We start from the raw sequence: 14,179 nt of genomic DNA on the forward strand, positions 1-14,179 counted from the left end.
AGAAAGAGGAAGAGAAAGAGGAAGAGGATGATGAGGGTGAGGATGATGGTGAAAATGACGACGATGGCAACCACGACTACTTCGTCTTTGTGGCCGACTCGAAACGGCCGTGGTAGACGCACGCGGCGGTTTTGTGGGTTTTTTTTTGCACGTGGCTGTGTCTTTTAATTTTGGTGCATAGTGGCTACCTAACAATTATTGTGATTAATAAATATTAATGACTTAATTAATTATTAGAATGAACTAAACTGGTAATTATAGAGATTAGTAATATAAAGTTCTGATAAATTATTGTTGCCTATTTAAATTTAAAAAAAATTCCCTAGAATTTAATATTACTATCGATTCATAGTTAGAATCGGCAATGATAAGTATATTAGTCAGCAGGTTGGGCTCAATAACCGGCATCGATAATTTATATCATTTTTCCTATAATAGTGTAGTTGTTATTTGAGCTCAAAGTCTGAGTTAATGTTTCGAGTTATGTCAAGCTTTTAGTTGTGAACACTGTATTGCCAATACATATACAAACGATAAATCAGTCGTTTTCCAAGACATGGAAGATCTTTTCTCTTCTCGTGTTCGTGCTCAACAAATGGACCTAAAAACACAATATTATATATATCACACGATATATATTACTTCGGTGCAGTGACATAGAATAAAAGTATATTACTGTATATATTAGAGAGAGCGACGACCATAGCGTTTGGTTCGTAGCTCGACTCGGATCATTGTTTTTTTTCAAGGGAAATGGCTTATATTAATTTGGAGAAACAGTACATCCAAAACCTAGAATTACAAGGAAAAAAAACCTGAAAAACAAGGAAAAAACAAGTAAAGCACGTCTAGAACCTTCTTGCATCTTCTTCAGCTCCGCCGATCTCCGTCGCTTTGCACAAATCGAGATTATGAAATGTGCCTCTCTCACTAAGACCGTTGACTAACTCTAAACATTGAAAACGTCATAACATCCAACACTCTAGAACCATTGTCGAAGCATATTTAAGCCGCTGAAAACAAATCAACCGTTGCATCATCGACTCAAATATAAAAGACCTGATACTCCGTAACCACCTATAAAGAGACATGTGGTCTGGAGCTACAATCCACCAAAAGAATGGGAACGAGACCCAATCCCTTTGCACAAAAGGCCAGAGACGGCGCCGCGTTAATTTGTCTCTCTTGTTTGCTTCGTCGACATGTCAAGCTAGCTAGCTTGTGTTGTCAGCCATATATAAACGTATCGCGAGATAGACGACGAGATACCTGATGTCTAGATGAATTAATGGCCTTCTTCTGCTTTCGTGGATTCAACGAGCTTTGCACGAGCGTGTGAGGCCTTCAACCAAGCATAGTGCATATATAGTTGCTTTCGTTGCTGGTGCTGGCTGGCCATGTCACCGGCGGACCGAGTCATCAGGCCTACCTGCTTGCATAGCTCCAGCCCAGTCCTCGTCACACTTACGTACGGTGTTGGGTTCTAGAGACGGGCCCAAGCAAAGCGTCTCCTACTTGACGTCCTTGAATCGAATCCTGGCCGCACGATTTCTATCCAACGGCCATGTCGGCCTCGACCCTGGACGATAACTCGAATACCGTCCACCCTGCGGCCTCCCTGTTTGCCACAGCCGCCGCGCCCAGCATCTCCGGCGCTCAAATGTTCGTTTCAAAGTGTCCGTCGAGGAGGTCTCCTTGTGCCGCTGCGTTGTCAGATGGTGTCACGCATGCACGGTGACGACGCGTCTGAAGGCCGAGGTGGTGGCGCCAGCCTCAGTGACCCCAGAGGCCAGATGCGTCGGTTGTGCGTTGGCCGGCGATCTCGTCTCTCGTGCGGCGCGCCTCGCACGTTGTCGGCGACGGCGATTTTAGACTTGAGCGGAGATACTGTGCTTACCACGGTGCAAGCGCTCTGTTGGAGCACGTCTTCCTGCAATAGCGCGTCAGGCGACATCCGGCAATCTCGCCTGACGCTTGCTTGCCTTTTTTACGCCACCAATTGCCTAATCAACATGGCGTTTTATTAGGCAATGTACAGCTGTAGATTACATCTTTATTTTCCTTGTGTCTCTCGTGTAATCTCGCTGTTCCTCGTGTATAAAATCACACCGCTGAATGAACACAAGTTCATCGTGTGTTTTGCAATTTGTGTTCATGATTTCATGGTATCACTTGCCTAGGTTTAGTCCCGCGTCGTCTCTCCTTCCCCGCACGTCACCATGGGCAATCCCCAGCCTCAGTCTTATGCTCAACTCACCTCCGTCAATATCAAGTCCCTGATACCGTTCTCCCTGCCCAACTATATCAAATGGCGTGAGCTCCTCTCTGTTCTCCTCCGCCACTTCAACCTGACAAAGCATATCGACAACACTGGCTCCTCTGCTGGCGACCAAAACTGGGCGCAAAATGACTCCATGGTCATATCGTGGATTTACGATAGCATCTTTGACGAGGTGCTCGTCTACATCCTCACCCCAGGTGCCTCGACACGCACGCTGTGGACCAACACTGAGGGCTTGTTCCATGACAACAAGCAGGCCCGGATCATCACCATGAAGGCCGAGTTCCGCAACACCATGTAGGGCAATCAACCCATCTTGGCTTACTGCTAGTGGATGAAGAACACTACTTATTCCCTCGGCGACCTCGACCACACCATATCCGATGCCACCCTTGTGCTCACCATCTTGCAGGGTTTGAACGAGAACTCCGCCATGATTCGCAAGATTATAACCTCCACGGATGTGCTCCCCTCGTTCTTGCAAACCCGATCCAAGCTCGTCCTCGACGAAGCAAGCCATCCCAAGTCCACTCCGCCGTCTGTTTTCTACTCGGTGACGCCTAGCTCCTCCGACTCCTCCAACTCCTCCTCCACGCGTTCCAACCACTCCTACGGCTATGGCAAGGACCGCAACAAGTCCGGTGGGAAGGGAAGCAAAGGAGGTGGCTCCGATGAACAGGGCTTCGATGCGCCCTCCGTCATGCCACCCATGGTGTTGAACCCGTGGACTGGCACATTCTAGCTATGGATGGGCCTCGTCTCCGCTCCATCCGGTGACGCCCTATCCAACCCAACACTCCGACAGAATGCACCTGGCATCCTCGCCCATGCGCCCCCGCAACCGCATCTCGTCTCTGCGCTGTCTCCACCAACGTGGTATCAATAATCCTTGGTTAATGCGCTCAACAAAATGACCCTGCAACAGCCTGACGATTCCAACCATCTCACATCCGACGCTGGTAACCTTCTTTCCTCCCAACCTCCCTCTCACTCTCAACATGTAATTGTCAGTGATGGCTCTCATATTCCCATCACTGGCATCGGCCATCTCTCTCTTTCCACCCACTCCAGTCATCTCCATCTCAAAAATGTTCTCATTTCTCCTCGCATAATTTAAAATCTCATATCCGTGCATTAGTTCACCACTGACAATCTTTGTTCCATAGAATTTGATCATTTTGATCTTTCTATAAAGGATCTTCACACGTGGACCGAGATCATCAAGTGCAATAGTTTGGGTCCCTTCTACTTCATCTGATTGCCATCTCCTCCGTATGCCCTCATCGCCAACATCACAACGGAGGATCTTTAGCACCGCCGACTTGGACATCTTGGCCACCATGGAATGTCCCATTTAATTTCATCTTCTAGCATACCATGCAATAAGCACCATGACTCGTCTTTATGCCATGCCTGTCAGTTGGGTCACCACGTGCGGCTCCCTTTTGCTACCTCTATTTCTCAAATGAATAAACCTTTTGAGATTATTCATGTGATCTTTGCACATCTCCTATTCCAAGTGTATCAGGCTACAAATATTACTTAGTCGTTTTAGATGATTTTACTCTTTATGTGTGGACATTCCCCCCTCGCTACAAGTACGACACTTTCCCCACCCTCAAAAAATTCTTTGCCTTGTCTCCACTCAATTTCACACCACAATCCAAAACTTCAGTGTGACAATTTCCACAATTTCGTGAATTCGACCACACCATTGCACACAATTTCCTCCAAACTCATGACATCCACCTCCGCTTATCCTGCCCATACATATCACAGCAAAATAGCAAAGTTGCAGGTTGCGCTGATTGTCATTCCTAGGACTACTTGCAGGTTGCGCTCGCACCTTCTTCCTACTACGAAACCCCTCATCATATTCACGGGACTCAAAGCTACTGTCCTCCCTCTCTGGACTCGATCTGCTTCCGCTCCTGGATCCTCCTTTGTGAGTTGAGGTGCTGGAATGATAATGCTTTGATTTATGAGATTGCATACCTGTCCGTCTGCCGCTCTCGGACTGCCTTGCGTGTGCAGAAGCTTCATGATCTTGGTGAACTTTGTGCTAGAATTCCTTGCTACAGAAATCAAATGTAAAAATGGTCAGTGATGCAGTTGAGACAAGATATAGTCGATGGATTGAAGGGTGAGAATCTAGTAAATATATTTTCCGGGACAAAAAATTCTGTTGCATAATCGTAATCTGTCCGTTTGGTACTCTTGTGACTGCCCATTTGGTACGAATCTATCTATCATTTTAACTAAACTAACCTGCAACTCTGCATACCTGTAATGGGTTACTGGATAGCCTTGCATTCCAGGAGCGTGAAGTGGCAAGTTATCGATGCCATTGACATTATACAGGCCCATAGGTAGCCGTAGGAAGGCATATTAGACATAAAGTACATGATGTAAGGATCAGCGCCCCAAGGCAATCCTCCACGTTCAAACGAAGAGTTATAGCATGATGGTTCAAATGTAATGTGGCAATCATGTTTAGCACTGTTTGTGTTGCTATTTCCAGTTGTGCCAGTCATCTTTTGCTTCTTTTTTGACTTAGTCCTAATCGCTTTTCGCTGAAGCACCCTTGAAACTACTGTTATTCCATCAGGTGGTGACTGGTTCTGATATCTTGGTTCTGTAACAGTTTCCATGGCATCAGCAGTGGCTATTGTCTTCTTCACCAATGTTTTTGTAGATTCTTTGGTTTTACTCTGGAGATCAGAATGTGTAAATTTCTCATGAAGCTCTGCTGAATTTCTACATACATTTATCAAGTGACTACCTTCAGTAGTAACCGATGCACATTATCCATATGTTGCTTCATGTCCCCTTTCAACGCAGTGAAGCTGTGAGAATTGGAGCGTGCATGGAGCACAGCGGTAAGGCAGCAAGGGTGCAACTAGTCCACCGGGGTTCGAATCCCGGTGTCGTACCTCTCCGATTAAAGTCTCCAATGAAGGCTCTGGTAACGGAGCAGTTTTTTAAAAAAAAAAGCTGCGAGAATTGGCATCCAAATTGCTAGTAGTGGAGCTTGTAAGCTTGTCTGTACCACTTGAGAAGCCAACACCCCTTAACGACAACATGCTCGTGATTGTACTTCTAAGGTTTTGATTGGGAATAAGGTCATCGACATGGTTATGTGCATCTCAGTAATGCAGAAATAGGATATAAACTCTTATACGGTTGTATTATCTTAATGTAACGATGAGAGTTAATAAAACTCCTTTAATTTTTTTTTAAAAAAGCAAGTATTTCGACACCACAAACGTACTTGGATTGGACAATGATGTAGTCCCGAATGCCTGAGGACAGAAATAAACAAATGCGTTGGGATTATTTTCCATACAGTACGAAACTAAAGTGTCTTTGATATAATCAACTTTGACCTACTAACACCACTAAATTCAGAACACAAATATATTGCAGCCACCATCAATAAAGATTTGAAGGATACATATGTAATCCGCTGAAAAAAAAAATTCACCACTTACATTTATCACAGAAACTATCATAGCAGCATTTTCTTGTCAACATTACGTTTGTCATAAGGCCATTTCCAGTAGATACTTTAAAAATTTATCTACTATAATACTATTATAGCATCACCTAACACTATTACAATATCCTTTATTTTTTTCATCTTCAGCAGTTACCCTATTTGCTACCTTTTACTCTCCGTCTCCCTCTCATATCCACATACATACTCTGTGAATAGTGATACAAGCTACTCTTTCCATATGCAAATTTACCGATTGCTGCTGCCGCTTGCTTCCCTGTAGCACTGAAAAAAGCGACGAAACCGATTCCGTTGGAGACGATACGGGCGATATCGGCAAAAGGATGACTGCGGTTTTACCGTGCCCTAGCCTTCTTACAGAGTGAGCAGTGGAGTTCTCCTGGCAGGCTATCACCAAAGACATGGCCTGGACAAGTTCTCTTGGGATGACATCACCAAAGCTAGATACTATGGGGATCAGTGAGCAGGTTCTTCTAGAGTCATATTTTCTGTCACCATAATTTGGGCAACAATGAATAAGGTGCCCTGGGACTCCACATTTGTGCCAGACATAGCCAGGTGGAGGTGGAGGTGGCTTGCTCTCTGATGGGCAATGCTGAATGAAATGCCCAGGAATATGACAAATGCGGCATACGTAGCCAGGTGGGGGTGCCTCCCCTTTCGATGGACGAATACCTTCAAATAAATATTCGAAGTCAGAGAAGGTGCGCAAGTTTCTTAAATACAATGCAAAATGAAAATAGTTTGCTAAATGTGAAAAAAAATCTTAAGGTATTTATAGTTACAATCCTCTCAGTCAAATCATCATCAATTGCCATGAGTATTATCTAACTATACTATACCATCCTACCAACATTAAAGAGTACAGGAGAAGAGTATCGCGCTTGAATCTGGCTAGTGTAGTTGGTATGCAAGTGATTAATCAAAACATTTGTTGAGTAAATTGTGAGGCAATGTCAACATAGAAGTTGTGGGGGTCTTCATTAAGGACTCTCGATATCACTGGCATGCTAGCCTACGACTTTCGGATCACGGATCTCCGAAGGTCCTTCAAGTGTTCAGACTCCGGAGCGCTTCAAAACTGTCCTACGAAGCCTGGACAGGCTCTCCAGAACCCCTATCTTTCGAGGGATATGGCTGTCTCCTCGAAACCCGGAAGGCAAGCCATCAAGTCTTGATAAAATATCAGTCAGAAGGGTCTTGCCAGATCCTTCGAGGGATTTAGCTCATTTTTCTCTCTCCCTGAAATCTCTCCATGTAAACAGAGTAGAAACAAAAAAAAAATAGAGATTTTGATAGATGGAATCAGGAAGTGGGGACAATACGATGCAGTGATTGCGTCTGTCGGATGTCCAGCAACCCGATGGACCAGCACTGTAGAATCCTGAAGTATCAGGGTATTGTCATCTACATATTCTATATCCAACAACAACAAACATGAAAAGTAAGCATTAGATCACGATGGCAGATAAACACTCTACTAACTGGGATTTTGGGAATAAAATTAAAGCTCTATAGCATCCTCAAGAAGATGGGTCCAAACGGGAACGACGCAAGATGTACGGCTATCAACATAAGCAGTCCACACGAAAGAGTGGTGTCCAAATTCGCAACGTCGATAGTTTGATAACCCAGCTGGGTTAACTGGACTAACACATACAATGCCTAGCAGAGATCATGATTTTGCTCTCGCTGGAATGTCCAATGTGGGCTTCGAGGCCCATGATTCCGCAATCCAAGTGCAGAATGTGGATCAAAACTAGGCCATATTTCGCACTTTCGCGTTAAAAATCTGAAAACCCGTACAAACATCTCATGTTATATTTCTTATTACAATTTGTGCAAATGTATTTCGTACCTACGTCGAAGTGCCTGCCCTATACGCTTTCTGTTTCCATGCAGCATCTGCTCGATATTCCATTTGATCTGTATTCGTGGTAAATTCGTAGAGAACGATTCGATTCGATTCGCCATTTTTTTGGTCCAGAAATTTGAGTAAGTTTTAAAGATTGTGCTAAAGAACCCTGAACCTGATAACCCCCGACGAAGTTGGGAACTCATACTTCTTCTATTGTAGAGTAGAATCTTCACACTGTCCACACATCTGCCGGGAAGCTGATAGCTTGATCTCAAAACACAATAAGAGTGCTGTACAACCACACCAGACACAAAAAAGGAGAAGAAAAAACATGGAATAAAACATGGACTGGACAACTGCGCTTGTGCTACAAACTTACTGCGACCACTCACCATGTTATCACCATACAAGTCACAGGAGTACTGTCGTTGAACAATACCAGTATTGCCATTTATTCATCGTAACCACACACAAAAAATAGAGAATAAAATGAGAGATCGATGGTGCCAGAAGCCTACAACCCGATGTCACTCTCGCATCCTTAACAGGTAGCTACAACAAAAGGGAGGGGAAAAAAAAGAAGTCTGAAAGTACCAGGCACTCACTTTTCACGACAACGAGAGATCATGTATAATAAACCGCTTGGAGCCATCTCGTGGGCTTGGCTGCTGCCAGTGATGAGCGTGATGGTGATAATCACACGGAATAAATCATTGGGTTCATCTTAATCATCATGGGTTTCTCCATCACTGACGACGTTGGAGGTTGGGGCTCCCCCGCCCTGGCTTGTTCTTTTCTGGCGACCGGCGGCACCTGGATCCTCGAAAGCACCGTCCGTACGCTCGCAAAGCCCTGTCCAATCGATCCTGTTGTCTCAACGAATGGATAAGTGACGAACTATATAAGTGACTGGTATGATCTTTAGTGTTATATAAGTGACTGGAATTGAAGTGTTGTAGAAGGCAGCACTAGCTGGTGGCCAAGCTACTAGTTGGGAGTACTACTATGCAATTTACAAGTGCACCAGCTGGTGGCCGGTTGAGGAGTATCAAAACGTCTCGATCCATCTCTTTAAGATTTGTCTCTTGCGTCGCCATGCTCGAGAGTTACGAGCTCCGATCGATCTTGCCAATGGCGTCTTATATGCATGTTCGAATAGTCCGTTCCCACTAACAGAGACAGAGTCTCCAAATGTCCAATGAAGATCTGGCAGGCCCATTGGTACATAATTTACTGATCAGCCTAGCTATAGATCTCTAAAGTCATATAATGCCTTGCATATATAACAACTGGCTGCAAGGTACAAAAGCCACTGAATTTTTTGAGGAGAGACGACAGGCAGTGAATGAATTTAGTGGAGCACGCCATTTAATTTTTGAGAGAGACGACTTCTGGGTTGAGAAATGAGGATAAATCCGTGTCCGTCAACAAAAGCATAGCGATGAAAGCATCGACGCGTACGTAGCTCTCCGGCGGGTTCTCGGGAGAAAAGCGATCGAGCACAGAAAATAACCCGAACCACGCAGGCGTTATTGACGTTTTGCTCCGGAGAGACGGATCGATGGTGGCTACGAGAAGCGTATCTGGAAACCTGCATGCGCCGGGAACGATCGAGATGGCGAAGAGAAACCTCGCCACGGCGGCGACGGCGGCACCCGTGGGCCATCGCCTTCCTTGTGGACGACAGGCGAACAACGCAGGAGGCGTTCGTTGATCCATCGGCGGAAGAGGACACGCGAAATGGCTAGCGACCAATCCAACAACGCGTACGTTTCGATGAGGAACTAACCGACGACGGCGAAGCATTTGCATGAGTGCATTTGCTCGGTCGTCCGGTCACATCCGTAACCTAGCTATCACTTACCTGTCTTATCGCTGCCTAGGCAGTGATCAAGGCCGCAAGCTTAGTATGTACTATGTTTTTGGATTAATATGAAAATGAAATCAATCAAGTGTCACGCTATATCGTGGCTCTCTATGTTTATATAGCCACATTATCCTGCCTTAACTCCTCCTCTTTAATATAATAGATAGATCTTATACTGGTTCGTTTTAAATAAGAAAAGTACTCCTGTAAAAACTACAGCATGCCATATAAAATTTTCACGTTATAAACAGATGTGGAGATACATGCGTTAAGAACTGGTGCGACCAATAGCAGCGAAAAATGCAACTCCGCTCCAGAGTGCATACACACCAGTTATCTATGTTGTTCATGTGCTTTGAGATTCACACAACAATGAAACGGTAAAAAATATCATCCCACTTAAACAAACACATAAAAAACCAAAACATATACACATCATATAAAATAACCGAAAAGTATGACTGTTCCACTGGAGTAAAAGCATAGAAAATCGAAACATTAAAAAACCAGAAAGTGTGGCCATACGACCAGAATAAACATATAGAAAACCGAATATTTATACATCATACCAAAAAATGGAAAAATATGACTGATAAAACTATAAAACTAATACATTCCATCATAATATAATTATATCGATATGTATATTTATAAATCTTCAATATTTTCTTTAATTTACTTTAAAATTAATACATAAAATATATAGACGATCCAAATAACTAGTAGTACACATATTTTTCCAGAAACTTCTTTCAATAACAACTACTACTCCAAACAACTATTCAACCCTATTTAAAAGCTAGTCCTATGACCTCTCGCTTTCACACCCATACCTCACCCCATCACCATCTCCCACGGCGGATGGCGATGTCGTCCACGGTGGCTAAAAGCTCCACAATGACTTTTAAATTAATACATAAAATATACAGATGATCTAAATAACTGATAATGTACATCTTTATCTGATTTTTTTTTTCAATGGCAGCCACTGCTCCAAACGGCTACCCAACCCCATTTAAATACCAGCCCCACGGCCTCTGACACCCACATCCACACCCACACCCCAACCCATCACCATCTCCCGCGGCGGATGGCGGGGTCGTCCGCGGTCTGGGCGGCGCACCACGGCGGCTGGAGGCTCCGCAACGGCTTACCGGGCCCGCAAAGGCGGGGGAGGGCCCCCCGCCTTCTTCCCCCCACGAGGGCCGGCGCCTCCCTCACGAGGCCGCGCGCGGCTGCGGCGCCGGCGGTGAGGACGGCGTCGGAGGAGGCCGTCTACGAGGTGGTCCTGCGGCAGGCCGCGAAGAAGGGGACGGCGCCGCGGCTGCGCCCGCGGTGGTCGGAGGACGAAGAGGAGCGGCTGCTCGGGTGGAGCCTCCTCGGGGACGCCTACGACCGCTGCGGCGAGGTCTGCTCCGAGTACGCCAAGACCTTCTACCTAGGTCAGTGAGTCGCCCGCCCACTGGGCTCTCCTTCCTCAGTAATTAACTGTTGGTTACATGCTACTCCTATTTAACTGGCGAAATGAAAGCCAAGTGGTGCCATTAGATTCCAATTCCTACCCAGCGTATGCAGTTCTGGATAGTAAGATTGAAAGATTGAATTTTTTTATGGCCACCTTCTAATGATTGTAAGAGTCTTCAGGGGGTCAAATCTCTGGAAAAAAATACAACTCTGCAATTACTAGTTCGCTGTAAAATTCAGAAAGTGTTCACAGCTCTACAACTCTCATGAGGCTCTCTCAAGTTTGAACAACTGTACATGTACATACTGTATAAAAAAATTGGCGACTTCAGTAGGTAAGATAATGCACGTGGGTGGTATCTCTCATCTTGGCCATCTCAAGGGAATAATCAAAACTGTTGTGCACTTTTATTTTTTGGTTATGGAATTGTGGTGAACTACTGGCAACATTTCTTCAATAGGGTCAGGGCTAGATTGGTTGGCAATTTTTAGGTACGCATGGGCTTGATTTAATCATAGTGTTCTAGTTTTTTAAATGATCGTTTCCCGCTTTGTTTTGTTTCCACTTGGATCTCTGACCTTACAAGTAATGAGTTTTCTATTGCCGTGAGCGTATGGGCCTATGAGTAGCAGTGGCTTGATGATTAATACTGAGATTGGTTGCACACAGTGGAATTTTGTCATCTGTATTATGTACTTTCTCACGGTTTATCTTTGCTTGATTTACCTTTCAGGTACACAGCTTATGACCCCTGAAAGGCGCAAAGCCGTTTGGGCAATCTATGGTACGAACAAGTTGCAGATTTACTTATTCCTTCCAACTGTGAAAACTAGCTTAAAGTTTTTGTTCATGTCGTTGATTCTTAAGCAATATTTTTTCCTTCTAATTTTATTTTTTACTTTTTGCAGTGTGGTGCAGAAGAACTGATGAACTAGTAGATGGTCCTAACGCATCTTACATTACGCCGACTGCACTTGATCGATGGGAGAAGAGATTAGAAGATCTCTTTGAAGGCCGTCCGTATGATATGTACGATGTGGCCCTCTCAGACACAGTGTCGAAGTTTCCGGTAGATATCCAGGTAAAACAGCCAACTAAAATTCCACAGCATGTCTCTAGAGCAGTTCAAGATTACTAAATAATAAAATTAGCACTGTACTACAATTTTCTGATGTTTCTGTAACATCGCAATTTCTTTTCTCTACAGCCATTCAAAGATATGATCGAAGGAATGAGGCTTGACTTGTGGAAATCGAGGTACATGACATTTGATGAGCTCTACCTCTACTGCTACTACGTTGCTGGCACGGTTGGCCTCATGACAGTACCTGTGATGGGTATCGCCCCGGACTCAAAGGCCTCAACTGACAGCGTGTACAATGCTGCGCTAGCTCTCGGCATTGCCAACCAGCTGACAAATATACTCAGAGATGTAGGGGAAGAGTAAGTACCAACTTTATTTAGCACTTAATAGCATATTCTTTACTTTTGGATCTGTACCAGGCCTACATCGTGTTAGATAGGTACCCAATAAATTTTATATCGAACACTTGTGCGTTATAATCTAGTACAGAATGAAAAATTCAAGTGCATTTAGGTTTACTGTATTTTACTGTCTATTTGTCCAACAATATTTTTCTTTTTTGCTCGATTGTAATATAGTGTGTTTGTTGTTTTGGATGGAATTTCAGTGCGAGGAGGGGGAGAATATACCTTCCAATGGACGAACTTGCGCAGGCAGGTCTGACAGAAGAGGACATATTCAGAGGGAAAGTGACCGATAAATGGAGGAGGTTCATGAAGGGCCAGATCCAGCGTGCTAGGTTATTCTTTGACGAGGCTGAGAAGGGCGTTGCCCATCTAGACTCTGCGAGCAGATGGCCGGTATGTGAGACTAGAAAATTCAGCATTTATGCCTAAAATTGAAATGGTCAGGAAAGCAGCGTTTTTTTTTTTGTGGGCTTTGATTCCCTTACCTTTTGGACAATTCGCCGCCTGCAGGTTCTTGCATCTCTGTGGCTGTACAGGCAGATCCTGGATGCCATCGAAGCGAACGACTACAACAATTTCACCAAGCGAGCGTACGTAGGCAAGGCGAAGAAGTTGCTGTCGTTACCGGTTGCATATGCAAGAGCAGCTGTTGCATGATGAACTTTCCCTAGAATAGACTCCCCTCCCCCCTTGCCTTCACTTTTTTTCCGTTCATTTTTGCAAGATTTCTTGGATGTTGTATATAATCAGCAGCCTGTCACAGTTTTCAGTTCAAGGGACTAATTTCAGGTCCCACAATACTCGGCTCATGTTAGAATACAGAAGGGGAAGTTACAGCTCAAGTAACATCTCTTATCAGGAATGGGATTTGCCTGCTTTGCACATTGCAATCCCTCATCTTACGGATATCATAGATTCAGAATTTCAGGCGTACTGACCTGAACACTGAATGGCCAAGGAAATAATAATCAGAAGTGAACTCTCCTAACAGATGCTGTTACCGGATCAGTTAAACAGGGTTTAATCTTGCATTCCTGAACTGACATGATGTTAACATGATCTGATCAAGTCCGGCCGTGTTCTTGGTGAGGCTGCCGCTGGCATCCTCTGAACTGGACGAACGAGAGCCACATTTGGCTGCGGTAGCCATAACCTAGCCACAGGCTGCAGCAGCATTTTGAGTGGCAAGCCCTGCTTCTGCTGGTCTTACTCTGCTGCAGTGTTTAATATGGCACTTGCAGCAGTCTTCTGTGGCCGGGACGCCGCCTCTTCGTGAGCCACATCTTTGCATGATGAAGTATGATGAACATTTTCTTGTTCTTTTTGCAGTTTACTGAACAAGAGATGTTGGCAGGTACATGAATGGAATAGTAGGATTCCAAATTTTGGCCCGTAACCGGGTTTATGTGTAGAAAACGTACCCGGAAGAAATTCATACGGATTTTGATTTCAACATATTTAGCCAAAATATCGGCTGATTACCGTTATGTTTGTAGTTTTTGGCCGGTTATCGTCTTCGGATTCAATTTTTGATCTGAGAATATCAAGCGGTAAATTTCGTCTTGTAGTAAAGAATCAAACAGGTAAAGAAACCGTGAGTAATAAAAATAGGACCAAACAAGGAGCGAAAAGGAAAAGAAAGAGTAGATTTCACAGAATTGCATCTATTTTGACCTAATACCCACAAAATTAGAGTTATT

The 14,179-nt window shown here is 44.4% G+C and overlaps 1 protein-coding gene across 1 annotated transcript; it reads left to right on the forward strand.

Annotated features, from left to right (window-relative positions):
* Nucleotides 1-10,566: 10,566 nt before the first annotated feature.
* On the forward strand, nt 10,567-13,321 carry LOC133906496 (phytoene synthase 2, chloroplastic-like). Its single transcript, XM_062348418.1, has 6 exons — nt 10,567-10,965; nt 11,722-11,772; nt 11,897-12,069; nt 12,196-12,431; nt 12,680-12,872; nt 12,990-13,321. The coding sequence occupies exons 1-6, from the start codon at nt 10,614-10,616 to the stop codon at nt 13,134-13,136; spliced, it is 1,152 nt and encodes a 383-aa protein (XP_062204402.1). The 5' UTR covers nt 10,567-10,613; the 3' UTR covers nt 13,137-13,321.
* The last annotated feature ends 858 nt before the right edge of the window (nt 13,322-14,179 follow it).

Source organism: Phragmites australis, chromosome 23 (genome assembly GCF_958298935.1).
Source record: "Phragmites australis chromosome 23, lpPhrAust1.1, whole genome shotgun sequence".
NCBI lineage: Eukaryota > Viridiplantae > Streptophyta > Magnoliopsida > Poales > Poaceae > Phragmites > Phragmites australis.